Raw genomic sequence first — 19,880 nt, forward strand, 5'->3', positions numbered from 1 at the left:
GCGCTAGTCTCCTTCTATCCTTAACCCAAACTGTGGACATATTGGGCACATACTTTACAGGGTCCTGCATATGTCAGCTTGGGGGAGGGTGGAGAAAGGACTTTCTGTTTTTTTAGGCTCTTCTATCTTTGAAGACTAATTCTGGGAGCAGCTGGTTATCCAGATGCTTCTCTTGAGCCAATTTCTATTCCTACTCCAGTCTGTGGTATCAAGTGTCCTGGTGGATTTGTGCCAAACTGGTAACCCTTATCTAATGGGAGTAATATGTTTGACCCCTCTCTCTTCTTTCAATATTATGACTTGGATCAAGGCATAGAAAGCATGCTTATCATAAGTGGCACGAAAGTGGAATGAATAACTATTACATCGGATGACAGAATTAGGATTCAAAAAGATCTTGAAAGGCTGGAACAATGAACCCAGACACAATCAAATGAAATCTAGTTAACTATGAAATCCTTTATTTAGTTTTTAAGATATCAACTATATAAATATAAGTGAAAGACTTGTCTTGGTAGGAGTTTTGGGGGGACTTAAAGGTCAATACAAAAAATATTATGTGTCAATATAGTAGGGAACATCTTCAGTATATCCTTCACTGTACTAAACATAATTGTGTAACTCATTCTACCAATCACTTATTTGGTTGGTCCTCTTCAATACCATAGGACAAGTTGTAGTAGTACCTGCTGGGTGTCTCTTTTGCTATTCTTCTCCCCCATAGTGTACTGTCGATAGGATATAATGGATACATTAGAAGTAGCTTTCTTCCTTCTTCCCTTTCAATTCAAAGTCCTTTTGATTCATTCAGCAAGAGACCAGCCTTTATAGGAGTAATTCAACCCTGGTCAAGAATTGTCATCCAGAACTCCAAATACATTTTGCATACACTGCATACACCATCTTCTTAACCAGAAATCTATCTCCAAAATCCTTTTCCTTCTTCTGGATCCCAACTTTAGAAAGGCAACAAGGACCACAATGGCAGCTGTACCTCTCAAGGTGTTCAGTTTCTTGCCCGTGACTTTAATCTTCAGCAATGCCTTCTAGCATCCTGACTAATCTTGGGAGGCAATATTCTGGATGTATGCCTTCTCACCCTGAAGCTGCCTCTACTTCTGAAGCCATCTCATACTGAAAGATCTCTCTGACCCTACATTCCCCTCCTCTGATGGTGACTTCTTCCCCTGAAACCTCCATTTGAAGAAGTGTCCAAGCCAGTCATGCTCACTTTTTATACCTCATCTGATTCTATCCCCATTCTCCATACTCCTCTACCATGATTCAGTATAGGTGTCTTTTCTACTTCTCTCCCATTTTTTCAGCTACCATTCAGTTGTCTTCCCCCATTAGAAATGCACATGGAAAGACTTTTTCTTATTGCTTGTATTTGCATTTCCAGAGCTTAGCACAGTATATAATGAGCTCTTGATAGATATTTTATTTATCTAAGAAAGGAAACATTATTATTATGTGAAAAAAATATTATCTCAGTACTCTCAGTAGAAAGTCACCAACCACTTCTTGTCTTTGCTTCTCCTGACCTTTCTTGGATGATCTTGACATAGCAGATAACACCTGAGCATCAGTAGATCCATATTATCTATTATTGCTTGGAGGATGAATAACAGTTTCCTCTTCAGAATGTCCAAATCTTTTAACTTTGGAAAGAGCTTTATATTTGTTTCTTGTTGCAAATGTTCAGTGGCCCTTCTCCCCTTTCTCCTGTGTGTGAGTTTCTTCTACCTGACAAACTCTTGAGATAGATCAGGATTTCTTCCCTGCCATTTCAGATCCTTTTCTTGTCAGCTGATGGAGTGATTTTTCCTAAAGTTTGGGTCTAACCATGTTACTCCCTTGCTCAGTAATCTCCAGTGGCTCCCTATTGCCTCATGGATTTTATATAAACTCCTCTGTTTATCTCTAAAAACCCTTCACAACCTTGGTGTAGGGTTAGGGTTAGAGTTTGGAGCTTTTTTTGGCAAAGATACTAGAGTGGTTTGCCATTTCCTACTCTCAATAATTTTATAAACAAAGAAACAAAGACAAGCCGGGTTAAGTGATTTGCCCAGGGTCACCTAGCTAGTAAGTGTTTGAGGCCAGATTTGAACTTAGGAAGATAGATTAATCAGTAGGTTGATCAATAGTATTTGTTTTCACATTGAAGTTCGTCTGTGTGTGTGTGTGTGTGTGTGTGTGTGTGTGTGTGTGTGTGTGTACACAACCTTGAGAGAAGAGAAATATTCTTTTATCTTCTGTTCTAAGAGACAGTGCATTCTTAGCCTTGATCCAAAGAGAAATGGCATTTGGGAGAAGTGAACAACTAACTAAGAAGATAGTATTCGAGAATGGGATATGAACTTCTGAGCTAAAATATAGAAACAATGATTTGCTGACCAGGAAAATAACACTCAGAATAGGGACTGGTAAAAATATGTTTGTCCAGAATCTTGTGAATGTTACCAAAGGAGTTTTAAACTGAACATAGAGGGGAAGGGAGAAAATTCTCCAGAAATGACATGTCTAGATACCATTAACAGTAGCAGGTACAACATATAAAGAATAGCAAAAGAGGGAAAGAATATTCTGTAAAGTCTAGAAGGCTAGCTAAGAAAGCCAGCAATAAAACTCATGACCTCCAGTATCTATAAATAAATACATAAAATTTAGATAATTCACTCTTTGCCTAAAGCAAGGAGGAAAATTCAATTTAATGAATGAAACTCAGTGGGATGAAATTCATCTCTGCAATAAGACCATGGAAGATCTTCAAGAAGAACAAAAAAAGACAAAAAGAACTGTGGAGTAGCACTGAATGCTGAAAAGATCTATGCTGGAAAAAACCTGCTAGAGAGCTATGTGGGTGAGGCTCATAGAAGGTGAAACAGAAGTTGGCATTATTTACAATCCAACTGCAGAGCAGAGAGGACAGAAAGAGGATATCAACAAGAATTTCAGAAAACAGATCATAAATATGGCATAGTGGGATGATATAGTAACAATAAATTCTTTCAATTATCTGAACATCTGGAGACCTCATTGCCAAAAGCAGAATAACTGATACATTCCTGACTTGAATTTATGATCATTTTATTTTTTCAAAAGGCAGAGAAAGTCACAAGTTGGAACTGTTATCATAGACATGAATCTGATAGTGAAGGTGAGAATAGTTGCTGAAAGGATAAATGATTAGAATATTATGGGGAAGTGACCATGCACCCTTAGAATTTGTTGCAGAAAAGGCAAGGACAATTTTAGAAGAGTATATTTTAAAAGATTCAGAGAAAGGTGAAGTAGGATTCCATGGCCTAAAATTCTCAGAGTAAACAAACTTGGGAAATATAAGAAGTTCATAAGAAAGAAATTCTGAAGGCACAAAGATGAATAGTCTGATTTAAGAAGAGCATGGGTAGTTGTCTAAAGAGAGCATTATCAATGCACAAAGAACTCAATGACCAACTCAGAAAAACGACAAGTATAAAAATAAGATGGAAGCAAGGGCAAGTCACAAGACAAATACAAAAGTGTGACATTGTCCATAAAATAATGTCAGAATGTGAGTCAAGGCTGGTGTTGTACTGTTGTACTCTAAGGACTACCAAAAAAAAGGACATTTTGAGCTATGTTTGTGGTAAGAGAAAAGATCACTGTTCTAGGTGAATGGGACAATAGTAATGGATGACAGATCCTTGCTGCTTTTGTTGTCTCAAAAATGGAGAATGATCTATTAAAAAAAAAAAACAAGCAAAAATGCATAGGAAGAACCTGAAATGACAAATAAGTGAGTTCTGAATCACTAGGCCTGGCCAAACTCTTGTAAAACCTGGCAAATGTAATTGCCAATCTGTTGCCAACAGTCCTTGAATGACAATAGAAAATGGAAAATGTACCACAGGACCAGAGAAAAATAAATATTTTCCCAACTTTCAAAATAGAAAAGGGAGTGAGAGAAGTCTACAAGGTATGAACCAATAAACTCAAATATTGTTCCTGACAAATTGCAACAACATATTATTATAAGATTGGTGTATGAGCATTTAGAAAGGATAAATGTCATGGGTAGCTACCTGGTGCAGCAAGTAGAGTGCTGGTCCTGGAGTTAGGAATACTCATCTTCCTGAGTTCAAATTTGACCTCAGACATTTACAAGCAGAGTGACCATGAGCAAGACACTTAATCCTGTTTGCCTCAGTTTCCTCATCTGTAAAATGAGTTGGAGAAGGAAATGGCAAGCCACTACTGTATCTTTGCCAAGAATATTTCAAATGGGGTCATGAAGAGTTAGACATGACTGAAAACTATTGAACCACCACTACAACAACAGCAATAAAACAAATACTGTTAGATTTAGAAGACTGATCTGGGTTATCTAAAAAGTTCTACACTGGGTTAAAAAAATAATTTTACAAGTAAAAGATAAGAGAGGGTTGACTAGAAATTAGTTCCATCAGAAAGATCTGAAGATTTTGGTGAATTGTAAGCTTGAAATGACTCAACAGTATTCCGTGGATGGCAAAGTACAATACTGTACTGGAACACACTGGAGGCATGATGTCCATGAGTTGAGAAGTGAGGGTACCTCTACTCTTCAATAATCAGAAGTTTAGAGTCTTCTGTTATATTCTGGGAACTGCATTTTAGAAAAAAATATTGATAAGTTGAAGCAAACTCAAAGGAAAATCATAGTGGTGAGGGGACTGGAAACCATGCCACATAGAACTGGTTGACAGATAAAAACACTTAGTATGAAACCACTGTTGTTCTCAAAAATAAGATATAATTAAGATGGAATATTTGACCTCATTGCACTTGAAGAGTCATCAATATATACATATACATATATATATATATATATACATATATATATATATATTAGTTCAATTTGTTCTGTTTCAACTAACAAGCATTTATGAAGCACTTACTGCTATGTATTAGTAAGTGCTAAGGATACAAAGAGAGGCAAAAACAGTCTCCAGCCTCAAGGAGTTCACATTCTATTGGGACAGACATCATGTAAGTCATCAGGTACATAGTAGATATATTCAGAGTAGACAGAATGTAATCTTGGAGGTGAATGTTGACAGTTGAAGTAAAGAGCTGGAACATAACCAAGAAAAGTCTTTTGTAGAAGGTGACTTTGGAACTGACTCCTGAATGAGGCCAGGGATTCTAAGAGGTGGCAGCGAGGAGGGAAGGCAATCCAGGTGGACAAAGGCAAAGGCTCACAGGTGGGAGATAAAAGTGCTGTGTGGAAGGAGTACCAAATGTGGCTGAGTCATAAAGTACGTGGAGGGGAGCAGTGTGTAAGAAAGCTGGGAAGGTAGTGTGAGGTCAGAGTACGAAAAATGTCATTGCCAAAGAAGGACATTATATTTTGTTTGATTAGTTGTTGATATTTGTATCATGTGTTTGTAAAATCTATTTTTAACCCAGTGTAGAACTTTACATATATTATCATTATATTTCTTCTTAGAAAACCCTGAAAAAATTTACTGTAATTGCTCAAACCAGTATGAGCTTAGAAAGACTCTACCATAGGTAAGGCACAAATTTATTGTCTACATGAATATTTGGAGTGGAGATGGCTCTAAACTTGCACATCTCACATTTCTTTTGAGCAATTGCAATTCTGCTTTACTCATAGAACACAGTGTCTTCTTTGATGATCTGACAGACATGCCAGGCTAGGTGATCCTTTCTTAGTGTCTCCCATGTCACACAATTGATTCTCAGAATTCTTCAGTGGAACCTTGAGAGTGCCCTTTTATCCCTTCTACTAATTGTCTTCTTTGGTCAGATCTAGGGTTTAGACACTTTGGCAGCTATATGAAGGAGGAATTGGAGTGATGAGAGGTTTTGCTTACAGACCAATGAGAAGGCAATTGCAATTGTCCAGATAAGAGATGATTATGGACCTGATCAAGGGTAATGTCTATGGGGATAGAGAGAAGGTAATAGATGTGAGACATGCTGTTAAGGAATAGATGAATAGATGATAAAGTTGAACAACTGACTGGATTTGTGGGGTAAGTGAAGAGAAGAGTAAGAGAAGAAAATAAGCTACTATGAGCTACTGTGTGCTAAGCACAGAGAGAGAAAGAGAGAGAGAGAGAGAGAGAGAGAGAGAGAGAGAGAGAGAGAGAGAGAGAGAGTAAAGAACTGAGGAAGACACACAGACTGGGTGGTCTTTTTTTTGCTAAGAAAAAAAAAAGGATCTCCAATTTGTTCTAGTGTAACACTATACTTTGCCAGTATATTGATTCCCCAAAAGTCAAAGGAAACTTCAAAAAAGGGGAAAGATAATGAGTTCTGTTTTAGATCTATTGAATTTGAGATATTTATGTGTAGTTTGAAATGTCCAATAGGCAGTTGGTGATACAGGTATAGATCTCAGGAGAGGGATCAAGGGAGGATTATACATCTGAGAATTACTTGCATAGAGAAGATAATTGGACCTCTGGGAGCTAATGGGATCACCAAGTGAAATAGTATAAAGATAAAGAACCAAGGGTAGAGTCTCAGTGAGTTTAAGATGGATATAATATAGACAGTAGAGAAGACTAAGGAAATCATCTTGTAGATAAAAACAAAAACACTAAGAAGAATATCAAGGAGACCTAGAAAGGAGAGAGTAATCAATAAGGTGATCAAGAGTATCAAATGTTGGAAAAAGTCAAAAAGGATGAGAACAGAGAAGAGTATATTAGATTTGGCAATTAAGAGATCACTGAAGAGAGTTCAGAGAAATTTGGGAAGATTAGCATGGGATGATGCAGAGTGATACAATCAGAATCAGAATATCTATAAAATAACGTTATAAAGACAAACAGCTTTGACACACTTCAGTACTCTAATTAATGATTATGATTCTAGAGGTTTGATGATATACAATGTTGGCAGCATAGTATCTATCTCCTGACAGAAACAAATGAGTGAAACAAAAACTTTTTGTGCATGAGTTATATGAGAATTAGTTGTCCTTGACTAATATTCATTATGAATTTTTCTCTTTTAAATTGAAGTGGGGTGTAAGGGAGAGAAAATAATGCTTGTTAACTGAAAACACAACCAAATCAAAATGGGGGAGCATTGGTAACTTTAGAGAGAGTGGTTTGAGTTGAATAATGTGGTTGGAAGTTAGACTTAATAGTGGTTAGAAGTTAGTTTTAAAAAGTGAGAAAGGAAAAGATACCACATGTATGTGACTTCAAAAATTAGCTAAAAAGGGTATAAGATCAAATGAGGATTTTTTTAAGGATGGGAAGACATGTTTGTGTGTCTGTGGGCAGTCAGTAAAGAGTTAGTAGCTAAGGGGAGATTAAAGATTAAAGGATGGTAGAGGTGATAGTAGATACTTTGTTAGGTAAGACAGGAGTAAATGGGATCAAGGACTTATGTAGACTTTAAAAAGCATAAGGGCCACCTCACCATCTGAGAATGGAGTGAAAGAGGAGATAGTAGAGAATGATTCTTGTTTCTAAAAGGCAGAACCAGGAGAAATGTTGGTAAAGACACAGATTTGGATTTGATGTAAGGACAAACTTTCTATTAGCAGAGATGTCCATAAGTGCAACCATTAAGAAATAGGAGACTCCCTCTTAGTGAATGGGGGAGAAGGACTAATCTTGGTGGCTGAGACAGCCAGGTTGGCACAAGGACATTGACATGGCAAGACTTGAATGACTGGCACAACACTGGTCCACGGCAAAAGAAAGTTTTGCCACTCTCTTTCACAATGAGGAGCTGAGCAGTAGTAGGCTCCTGTTAAGCAAAGGGCTGTGTTTGCCAGCTATCTTACCACATCATATTCAACACTCCCACCCATCTATCCTTACTTCTCCCCAGAGGCTGGCTCAATTAGGATATAAGCACCTGAAGGGTAAGAACTGTCTAGGTTTTCAGTGTGTAACCCCAATGCATAAATTAAGTGCTTAACTAGTATATTTTCATGAATTTATTCATTAAATGAAAGCATTCAAATGGAGTCTGGATGACCATTTGTTGGGGGTCATTATAAAAGGGATTCTTTTTTCAGGTCTAGATTGGATTAAGCTGAAATCCAGTGACTTTTTTTTTTAGGATTTTTTTTTTTTGCAAGAAAAATGGGGTTAAGTGGCTTGCCCAAGACCACACAGCTAGGTAATTAAGTGTCTGAGGCCGGATTTGAACTCAGGTACTCCTGACTCCAGGGCCAGTGCTCTATCCACTGCACCACCTAGCCACCCCCACCTCCCCAGTGACATTTTGACACAAGTCCTCAGAAATTCTAAGATGTAACTATAAACACAAACATAGTCCCACCTCTATTTCTGACCATCTGTGTGACTGGGCTTAAGCCCACCCTACCTCTCGGATCCTTTGTTTCCTTATCTGAAAAACAGGGCTTTTTAACTGAATCATCTTTGAGTTTCCTTATATGCTCTAAAATTCTCTGACTGTGATTATAATTAGGAAATTTAATTTATTTCCAATGTATCAATAGTCTGTTCCTGTATCAATGGGATAGAGGTACTACTAGTCAATTCAGTTAGCAATTTTCTGATTGCCAACTTTGCACCAGATGTTGAATGGAGAGGGAACAAAGGAGAGATGAAGATGATAATACAAGTCAGTGTATAATCCAGAAATCTATCAGCCTTTGAAGAATCATATGATTTTTTTCGTTCTTATGTGGAAACAGATTTACTATCTTAACTTAAGCTGACATCTAAATGAGATTCCATTCCCTGAGCACACATTGGTTGAGGGAAGGCAGCTGTCCTAAGAATGGGGTTTATGCCCATGCTCAATGCTTATCACATACTTTTTAAAAAAAAAAATTTCCAATTACATGCAAATCAACATTCATCCTTTTGTAAGTGTTTGAGTTCCACATTTTTCTACCACCCTCCCTTCCCTCTCATGACCCCATGGCAGTAAACAATCTGATATAGATTGTACACATACAATCATATTTATCATATGCTCATACTCATCATGTTGTATCACATACTTACCCAAACTGGCATGGGAGCTTAGGATTCAAATATTCAATCATGTCCCTGAAAGAATTCTAACTTCCTCACTGTTTGCCTCTCAACACCAGGCAGGTCCTATCTTTGGAGAACACCAGATTCTCCAAAGAGACGTTGTCTGTCAGTGTGTATACATACACACATATATGTGCATGTATGTGTACATATATGTGTGTGTGATATGTAGGTGTAAAATATATAGGTATGTATGTAAATATATGTGTGTATGTATGTATGTATCTATTTATATATATATATATACATATATATATATATATATATATATGCCTTTTCCAAATCTTCAATAAAAGTATTTGGAATTTGAAGGTATATTCCTTATTTTTGATATCAGAAAATTAAAGAAGAGTTAATGAACTGAGGCCCAGAAGTTTTGGAGAAGAGCTGACCAAGGAAATATTACTTGCTACATAAAAAATGATGAATATGATCCATTTTCCAATAGATAAATGGTTAACAGACATGACTAGAAAATTTTCAGAAGAAATCAGAGCTATCCATAGCTGTATGACAAATGCTCTAAATCATTACTGATTAGAAAAATGAAAAAATGAAAACAACTCTAAGGTGCCACTACCTATCTATCATATTAGCTAATAAGATAGAAAAGAACAATGGTGAATACTAGAAGGGATATGGAAAAATGGGGCATGTTCTGTTGGTAGAGGGTTTTTTTTGTTTTTGGGGTTTTTTGCAAGGCAATGGGGTTAAGTGGCTTGTCCAAGGCCACACAGCTAGGTAATTATTAAGAGTCTGGGGTTGGATTTGAACTCAGGCACTCCTGACTCCAGGGCTGGTGCTCTATCCACTGTGCCACCTAGCCACCCCAACTGTTGGTAGAGTTTTGAATGATCCAACCAATATGGAGAACAATTTAGGTAGTGTATTAGATTTGATCCAACATTCTACTACTAGGTCTATATCTCAAAGGGACCAAAGGAAAAGGAATAGGACATATATGTACAAAAACATTTCTAGCAGCTCTTAAAGGAATACCCATAAATCAGGGAATGATTGAGCAAGCTGTGGTATATGACTGAGATAGAATTCTATTGTGCTGTAAGAAATGACAAGTAGGTTGATTTCAGGAAAACCTGGAAAGACTTATACAAATTAATGCAAAGAACCAAGAGAACATTGTACATAGTAAGAGTAATAGTGTAATTATAATTATAATATGCTCAGTAGTCTGCTCTGATCAAAGCAATAATTCAGGACATTTCCAAAAGGATGAAGAAAGTGGCTAATTTATATCCAGAGAGAGAACAGATGAGCTCTTTTGGTAGCCATGGGGTTAAGTGACTTGCCCAGGATTGAACAGTTAGTAAATATCTGAGGTCAAATTTGCACTCAGGTCTTCCTGACTCCAGGTCTTCCTGACTCCAGGTCCGGTGCTCTATCCACTACATCCACTAGCTGCTCAATAATAATGGAATCAAGCCTCAAAAAAACCAACCAACCAACCAAAGAAACAAAGGGAAAAAAAACATGAGAATGCACATTCCCTCTCTTCTTCACAGAGGTAAGGGGACCATGGATGTGAAACACTACATATACTGTCAAACCTGATTGAAACCTACTCTGTTTTTCCCTTTTTTTTAAATTATTTGTTATCATGAATGATTTTTTGGATGGAAGATAGAAAAATACTGAGAAATGAAGGTCATATAAAAGCAAAAAAAAACCCTCAAAAAATTTAAGTCGGTTTAGAACCAAAAATTGATTATAAATACAAATGGATTATCTGTATGTGAATAGTTTAGTGGACTACAAATATTTCCCTTTTTGCACCTTTGCATGGTGACCTACTAGACCACAAAACCAGCGAAGGGCTAAATCCTCGGATGTCATTTCCTCCATTTCCCCTCAAGTTCCCTCTGTACCTGATGGGCTTCCTCGTGGAAGAGCTCCTGAACATGAGCAGCCTGCGGCATCCTCTACTGAATAAGTGTCTGGAAGTCAAAATGTCCAGTGGTGGGCAATGAGGCCAATCTGAAGAGTAAATGTCCCGGGTCAGGCTAGTGTCCTCATTGTCTCTGCCCCCATATCTCATACACACTGTGTTGATTTATCCCATTATACCCTTGCTCAAGCTTAATGCCTTCTCCCCTCCCCAGATTCTTAACCCTTTCCCAAATACCTTTTCTTTTAAATCCAGCTCAGGAGGTAAAGTGGTGCAATAAAGAGAGTATTAGATGTGGAGTCCAAACACCTGGGTTTAAATCCCAGTTCTGTTCCTTATTGCTTCATCTTGGGCAAATCATTTAACCCCTCTAGGACTCAGTTTCCTCCTCTGCAAAATAAGAGGGTTGGATTAGATCACTTCTCAGGTCTCTTCCAGGTACAAATCTATAGTCCTATGATCATTTCACCTTCTCCCTGAATCCCTCTCTGACCACCCTTCCTCCCCCTTTATGAAATACACACACACGCACACGGGCGCGCAGATGTGCGTCCAGGTATGTCTGCAGGTGTTCTCTTTCCCAATAGAATGTAATCTCACTAGCAAGTGAGGATTGTCTTGTTTTTTGTGTTTTATGCCCACTCCCTAGCACAGTGCTCGGCACTGCGCCCAATAAATATAAGGATAGATAGTCCGGCTCCCGAACTCTGCTCGGTCTCGTGTGTCCTCTGATGACTCCACGAGCACTGGACAGGGCGCCTCAGCCGCGTCCACAAGAGCCGTGCCGGGTGGCTCAGCGAGGAGGCTGCGCCGGGCCCCAGCGCCCCAGGAAGCCTTCCCGGAGCTCGGGGCGCCCTCCGCTCCCCAGCCGCGAAAGGGGGCGCAGAGCCCTGCAAAGGCAGCGGGCGCGGGGGCCGCGTCTTAGGGGTGCACAAGCCGCAGCCTGGGCAGGGACCTGGGGACCCGGAGCGCCTGCGTGAGGGCCCGAGGGTCTGCGCGATAAGAACCCTGCCAGGGAGCCCGCACCTCCGGGAGCCGGGCCGAGCCCAGAGGCTGGCCCAGAGAGAGCGCGCCTGGGCAGGGGGCGGCCCTGGGCAGGGGAGCCCTGGGGAGGGGAGCCCTGGGCAGGGGGCGGCCCTGGGCAGGGGGCGGCCCTGATAGAGCGCGCCTGGGCAGGGGGCGGCCCTGGGCAGGGGAGCCCTGGGGAGGGGAGCCCTGGGGAGGGGAGCCCTGGGCAGGGGGCGGCCCTGGGCAGGGGGCGGCCCCGGGAAGGACGCCTCCCTGGTCTAACCCTGCCCCCGGAGGAGCCTTTCTCCAAGCCATATGCTCCTTCCCACTGCTGCCTGAAACTCCAGGACTCACTGCACAGGAGCCCTCGGCCATCCCCTCACTCCCCACAGCCCCCCCCTCAGACCCTCCCCACATCCCCTCCCCTCAGCCCCCTCCCCTCAGCCCTCCCCACAACCCCTCCCCTCAGCCCTCCCCACAACCCCTTCCCACATCCCCTCCCCTCAGCCCCCTCCCCACATCCCCTCCCCACAGCCCGCAGCTCCCCCACCTGCCGGGGTCTGCCCTCCCCCATGAGAGCCACGGGGGGTGTGCGGGGGGCGAGGAAGGGCGCGGAGCCGCTAGCAAACAGGATGCGCGCCCCCTCCCTAAAGCTCCGCTGTGACTTTCCCAGAGTGGGGGAGCAGCGAGGGCGCTGTCGCCCCTCGGAGGCCCCCGCCCGGCGCACCCCGACCCACTGGTGCCCTCACCTGTCCGGGTCTCCACTCCTGGGCTTGCCCAGCCCCGGCCACGTGGCCCTGCCCGCCTCCAGCTCGCCCCACCCGGGGCGCTGTAGGAGTGCGCTGCCATTTATAGATAGATACATGCATACATACATAAATACATACATACACACATATATTTAGGGTTTACATGGGATCATCCAGGGAGACAGGTGCCATTGTCCCCGTTCTACAGAGGAGGAAACTGAGGCTGGGAAAGGTTAAGTGACTTCTCCAAGGTCACAAGTCTGCGGGAGGACTCAAGATCAGGACTCCTGACTAGAGTCCAACACACCAAACAAGAGCAGTGACTCTGTTAGGACTTTATGTTTTGCTGAGAGCTTTTCCCAAAACTACCCTGAGTACAAGTATTCTTCTCAATTTTTCCTTAAGAGAATACCGAGGATGAAAGATTTAAAGATAGAAGGAACTTCCAAGTTTCTCAATTGATATATGAAGAAATCGAGTCCCAGAGGGTTAAAGAGGGGAGGGGGAGAGCTGTCACATAAGTATTGTTAAAGTGACTTGTCCAAGATCATGTAGATGGTAAGTTTAAAAAAAGCTGGGATTTGATCCTCTAGCTACAATTTCAATGCTCTTACCTCTAGTCCATACTGCCTCTCCCATACAGACTAAGCAGTCCTCTGGCAGGTATACTTTAGAAGGATACCTGCATGAGGCAGGAGGTGAGGCTTAATCACAGGCTCAGATATCTAAGGAACTCAGCAGCCACCAAAGTCAATCTTCTCAAGAACAGGATTCCATTCCACAATACACAGCCTTTGCTTTAAGACATCTGTCTAATGAGGAGGAACCTGCTCCTTGCAGTCCATTCTACCTCCTTACACTGGGAATTAGCTCTAATTCACTCTAATTGGTAGGAATTCTGACACTGATGGTCTCAATTTGTGTCTTGTAAATAAAAGCTAGCATACACACAGCACAAGTGCTTTACAAATATCTCCTTTTATTCTCACAAAGACCCTGGGAAATGGTTGCTATTATTCCCAATTTTTCAAATGAAGAACTGAGGCCCAGAGAGGGGAAGTGACTTGCTCAGGGTCACATAGCTAGTAATTGTTCAAGGGCAGATTCCAACTCAGTCTTTCTGACTCCAGTTCAATCCACTATATCACCTAACTTCTGTTCTCTATTCAGATAGGAGAGCAGAAAGAGCATCCTCCTTAATATGCCATGACCCCAGTGGTCTTCCCTTAGCTTAGCAATGCCCTCCCTTAAAATGTGGTACCCAGGCTTGAAGATAGTACTTGATATGGTCTGTCTATGCCTAAGCACAAGTATTACCACCTTCCTTGACCTGAATAATATGTTTCTCAATGACAACCTAAGTCACATGAAGATTTTTTGGGGGGGGGTTGGCCATATTTTCATATTGACTCAGAAGGAGTTTGCAATCCACTAAGACCTTAAAACTATTTTTCTGATGAATCATTCCCTATGCACCTGCCTTCACTGGAAAAGGGGTGGGCTGAGGAGAAAAAATTGATTTTTGTCAATTTAAGCAAATTTTAAAAATCACATTTAAAATGTTATATAAATTTCAGGTCTTAATGTTTCTAAGGTTCCTAATCATAAGAACATAATGAAAAATTAACATATCTATAAATCTCAATAATAAATAAGTAAATTGAAAAACACTGGTTTTCAGTGTAAGGGCAAAATTAAAACATGGAGGCAATCTTTCTGTTCCACTCCTAGACACTTTGGGTAGAGAATACAATTTAGGTAATTGCTTTAAAAAAATTTTTTTTAGGTTTTTAGCAAGGCAATGGGGTTAAGTGGCTTGCCCAAGGTCACACAGCTAGGTAATTATTGAGTGTCTGAGGCCACATTTGCACTCAGGTACTCCTGACTCCAGGGCCAGTGCACTATCCACTGTAATACCTAACTGCCCCTTAAATTTTAAAAAACTTTTTCAACTAAGAACCTATTTCTCTATTTCCTCCACTAGAAGAGAAAAAAAAAAAAAACCCTTGTAACTACTATGCATAATCAAGTAAAAAAAAAAATTCATTCACTGGCCAAGTCCAAAAAGTATATGCTTGCACCCTCAATTCATTACCTCTAAGTTGGGAATTATGGTTGCAGGTTTCATCATCAAAGCTCTGGAATCGTGAGTGATCACTGCATTGATTAAAGTTCTTAAATCCTTCAGTTGCTTGACATAATATTGTCATTGCATAAAATGCACACCTTGTTCTGCTCACTTTATTCTTTCCTAGGTTCCTCTGAAACCACCTCCCTCATCATTTCCTGTAGTACAGTAGTTCTCCATCATTCCTATACCATAACTTGTTCAACCATTTTTCCAGTTGATGGGGAACTCCCACTACAAAAAGAGCTGCTATAAATAATTCTAAATACATGAGTTCTTTTCCTTTCTTTAATCTCACTAAGGATAGAGCTAGTGGTACTATCACTGAGTCAAAGGGTATGCCCAGTTTAACAGCTTTTTGTGCAGTTTCAAAGTGCTTTCTATAACAGCCAGACTACTAGATAATGTGTTTTCTGAACTCCCTCCAACATTTATCAGTTTTCTCTTTTATCAACGTTGTCATTTGGATGAATACAAGGAGAGACCTCAAAATTAATTTATATTTCTAGAATTATTAATGATTGAGAATATTTGCTAGTATTTGCTAGTTTGTTTGCATGTCTTACTACATTGTAACTTCTCTGTTCATGTTCTTTGATCATTAATCAATCAGGGAATTGCTTTATTTATAAATCTGAATAATTTCCTTATATCTCTTGGGAACAGATTCCTTTTTGTGAAAGGAAAGTGAAGCCCAAACTTCCTGCCCAAAATTCTTTTCTGCAAAAGGAGTGATTTTTAAAAAAAAAAATAACTCTTTAGAAGAAATCAATTTAAATAATCCAAAAAATAATCCAATGGGTTATAGCTTGATTCTAGCCAATCTTGGAGACTAAAAAAAAAATGGTTATCACCTACTGGTAATGACAAAGTAACAGGAAAAGTGTTTTTACATATCGTAAATCAAAGAATCATAGATTTTTGGAGATGAAAGGTGCTTTGGTGGCTACTGAGTTCATCTTTCCCATTTTACATTAATGTTCCACAGATAAGTAGCAAGCAATAGGTTGGGATTAGATCAACCAAGTCCTTGACTTTCAACTCAAGATTCCTTCTACTGTACCTTCCCACCAAGTCAGTATTACTAAATTAGCAATTAACTGTGAATTCTGAATCAAAGATTTAGAAGTTCTGAAATTCAACCCATACCATCTACACCTGAACAGGAATGTATACTTGGCAACAGGTCAACTATTTTCTGCTTGAAGACCAACAGTGATCCGGGACAATCTATTCAATGTTTGGAAAACTCTGAATAACAATAAAATTCTTCTAACCAATCAAAAATCTGCTTTACTGTTACCTATTAAAGGAGGTGGCATTTGAAACAAACTTGTCATCACTAGCTGACATTCCCTTCTTCTCACTGTTTTGCGTAAAGTACATTTCATATCTAGTTGCCCGAGAAAAGCAAGAGTAGTAAAAGAGATCTGTTCTCCACCCCATTCCCTAACCCTTACCTCAGCAAATCATTTTCCAAATAAATAATCAGTTTTCTCTGGAGTTTATAAAAATCTTCTACCCCAGGGACACATCTGTGTATGTTGAGGCCAGCTGCAGAAAACTGCCACCATTTGCAAACTAGCAAGTAGGGCCTGCCTAAATTTAAAGAATAATATGATTCAAGGTTGAAAAGTGGTGAAACTATTTTAGAAAATCGTGTATTAAAAAACAGTAAGTTCAAAATCAAGGTCATAGAAGATCTTATTTTCCAAACAATATTTTCACTCTTAATTCACTATTAATTCAATAAAGGAATAAAATTTCAAAATTGAAACTTTTTTTTCACAATTTTTTTAAACTAAGTAATTGTGGGCATATTCCATTAAAAGACTCTATTCAGGAAAACTATTCAACTCTTCAATTGTCCTTGGTAGAAAACAGATTTTCTACCTTCCCTCAACCCTGTCCCCACTATGGGAAATAGCAAACTGAAAAATAGTTGGGGAAGGGGAGTTTTTTAGATTTTAAGGGTGCAGAGGCCCCCAACCTAAATTATGACTGCCTATAATTGAGATTTCATAAACATCTTTGGGATGAGTTACTTCCTGATGAGTTTGTTTTCTGTTATTTGTTTCCTTCAAACTTTCCTTCATAGAAAGGAGATTTCTGTATTTGGTCTTAAAACACACACACACACACACACACACACACACACACACACACACACACACACAAAGGCATCCACATGAGTAGACTAAAGGCTGGGAGGTTTTTATTTTGGTGAAGAGAATTTATGATCATAAGATTTAGAGTTAAATGAGGTCTTAAAGACCATCTAATTTATTCCATCTCATTTTCAGAAATTCTGGTTCAGAGAAATTATATGACTTGCTCCAAGTTGCACATGTAGAAAGTGGCAGAACTGGGACTATACTCAGGGTTTCTCTGCTAAATCCAGAGTTCTTTCTAATACATAATAGTCATGCCTTTTCTGAGGGATTTCACATATGGTACAATGGACCACTCAGAAAAACTGTTACTTTTATTCATTGGAGATATAAAGGAGTACAATTTCTTTCCATTTTCCACAAAAAAAAATGTACTTGAGACCCCCAAGTAAAGTAGCAACCAAGGAAGTCTCAAAAGGTTTCTGCCCACCCCATAGAAAAGAGCACTCTGGATTTGGAGACAAGGACCAGGGTTGAAAAGCTGACCTTGAAGATGCTCGACACCCTGGTTCCCAGTGACTTCTCTGTGAAATGCAGGAGTTAGATCCAATGGCCATAAAGGTTCCCTTCAACCTCTAAATCTGGGATCCTCTGGTTTCACTAATTCAGAAGACTCCCTGAAACAACATCCCTGGCTACAACCATCCTGCAGTCAGGAGGGAATGCCAGGATTGGGAGCCCCATGAGGGCTGTGTGGAAAGGGTGTTGTCCACAGCTGTCATGCAAACCCAGCTCCTGTTAGACAGGTTTCTCCCTCAGGATCCTAGCTGACTGTTGACACTGGGAGGCTGCCCTCTGGGAGCACGAGACTGTCTTCCACTTGACATCTGCCAGCACCTGATGGATAGCTAGCTCTGACAGGACTTCAAAGCCATTCCCAGGGCAGGACTAGAATTTTAGCCTCTCTTGCCAAATAACACTTGTGATCTTCTGCCTCAGGCCAATGTTTAGCCCATGGTCAAGTCATATACACTTGCTACCCTTTCACTAGACCCTAGCCAGAACAGTTTCCCATTATCAGAGGAAAAGAATGATCTTGTATGGCTAAGACCAGGGCTAAATGATTTAACAACCGGCTTTCAGAAGGGGGGTGGGGTGGGGGAAGAAATATATACATTGACACACTTTATTATTACCATTACCCTTCATCACAACAAAAAGTCAAGTCTCTAGTTTCTGGGGTTTCTTTTGACTGTTTTCCAAGGTGTAAATACTTGAGTGGAAAATTGAACAACTGCTTTAAAACATTCCTAATTAAGACTATAGGGTTACAAAATAACCCATCAATAGAGATCTAGAAAGGGAATCTCCCTAGCACCACTCTTTTCCATATAGGTTGAAGGAGAAGGCAAAAGCTTTCCCACCAGCCTATTATAGATGGACATGGGGTTTGAAAATCACAGACCTTGAGAACTCTAAGGGGTCTTAGAAATTATCTTATTCAATTTCTTATAGGAGGAAACTGAGATAGAGAAGTGCAATGATACAGCTAATTAGGGGTATTATTGTCACAAAGACCAAGGCTTCCTTATTTTTATTCTAATTCATCACAATGACTGATTTCTAGGTCCTTATGACTCACTTGTCCATGAATACACTTAGTCTCAATATGTATACAATACATTATATTAACAGCTTTCTATGTTAGTTTATTCTAGGAATCAATCAGTAAGTATTTTCTTGGATATCTATTTGCCAAAAACTGTGATTGGCAGACATCTCTTTAGGCTGGTAGGTGGTGCAATGCGGAGTATGCTGGAGTTTGGAGTCAGAAAAATAAAAATCCATTCATATTTAGTATGTGATCCTGTGCAAGTCACTTAACCTGCTTGTCTTAATTTCCTCATCTGTAAAATGAGGATAATTGCACCTACTTCTCAAGGTTGTTATACCTATAAAGAAAGTGCTTTGTAAAACTTAAAAAGTTTCATATAAATTCTAGTTGTTATAGACAAATCTGTCTCTTATCCTCAAGGGACAAGGGGTTACTTTTATCAAGGTAAACAAAATGTAAGTAAAAGGCCAAGTAGAAAACTCATACAATTGGGGGTTTCAAAGTATACTAGTAGTTGAGAGATCTGCAAAGGTTCATAGAAGGAGTGCTTAAACTGAGTTTGAAGGAAAGCACATTAAAAGATTTTAAGAGATAAAGGTGAGAAAGGGAGATATACAAAAGCATGGTCAAAGGAGAAAGAGTGTCACATATAAGGAAGAAGCAAGTATAATTTGGCTTTCACTATAATGTTGATGAAGGGGAAGAATGTGTTTTCAATTATAAAGATATATCAGGTCCAGAGGGCAAAGGGTTTGAAATGTAAAATAGTGGAGTGTATATTTGACACTAGTGGAGTCATTGGAGGTTTAGGGGCAGCTAGGTTTCATTGCCAAGACTGTAGGAAATATAATCACTTTGGCAACTGGGTGAAGGATTAATTAGCAACATAAAGCCAAACTTTTGCACCTTTTTTGTATCCTTGACCATTTTTAGTATGTGTGACTGACCCATAGAGACATTTAATAAATACTGATTGACTGATTGATTGGATTGAGGAAAGAGACTCAAGGCAGGAAAACCAATTAGGAGAATATGGCATTATTTTATTATTATATTACTGTATTATTATACAAGAGAGGGGATAAAGGTCTGAGTTAGAATGCTGGCTGTGTAAAAAAGGACAGAGTTTATATGAGAGATGTTAAATAATAAGATTTATCCATGGATTGAACATGAGGAGTGGGGTAAGGTAAGGATTTAAAGATAACCATGAGATTGAGAAGATGAGTGATTAGAAAGTTCATGCTTCCCTCAGGTAGGTCTGTAAGAAAGCACAGGCTGTTTTGGATTTTATAAAGTTATGTATTTATCAAATATCCCACTGGAAATATTCA

General features: G+C 39.7%; 1 protein-coding gene across 10 annotated transcripts in view; it reads right to left on the minus strand.

The window, feature by feature from the left end:
* Positions 1-18,394, minus strand: part of SLC12A8 (solute carrier family 12 member 8) — a 171,037-nt gene extending 152,643 nt beyond the window's left edge. For 5 of the 10 annotated variants that reach the window (XM_074214709.1, XM_074214711.1, XM_074214702.1 and 2 more), the window contains exons 1-3: positions 12,693-12,734; positions 11,173-11,325; positions 10,916-11,024 (exon numbers count right to left, since the gene is read on the minus strand). In XM_074214709.1, the coding sequence (XP_074070810.1) occupies positions 10,916-10,966 (51 nt within the window). In that variant the 5' untranslated portion in view covers positions 10,967-11,024; positions 11,173-11,325; positions 12,693-12,734. Of the gene's footprint in view, positions 1-10,915; positions 11,025-11,172; positions 11,326-11,467; positions 11,653-12,493; positions 12,598-12,692; positions 12,735-16,280; positions 16,390-17,477 lie in introns of those variants that run through there. The other 5 variants (XM_074214703.1, XM_074214707.1, XM_074214705.1 and 2 more) reach the window with 5 other exon arrangements.
* Between the last annotated feature and the right edge of the window lie 1,486 nt (positions 18,395-19,880).

This window comes from Macrotis lagotis, chromosome 1 (genome assembly GCF_037893015.1).
Source record: "Macrotis lagotis isolate mMagLag1 chromosome 1, bilby.v1.9.chrom.fasta, whole genome shotgun sequence".
NCBI lineage: Eukaryota > Metazoa > Chordata > Mammalia > Peramelemorphia > Peramelidae > Macrotis > Macrotis lagotis.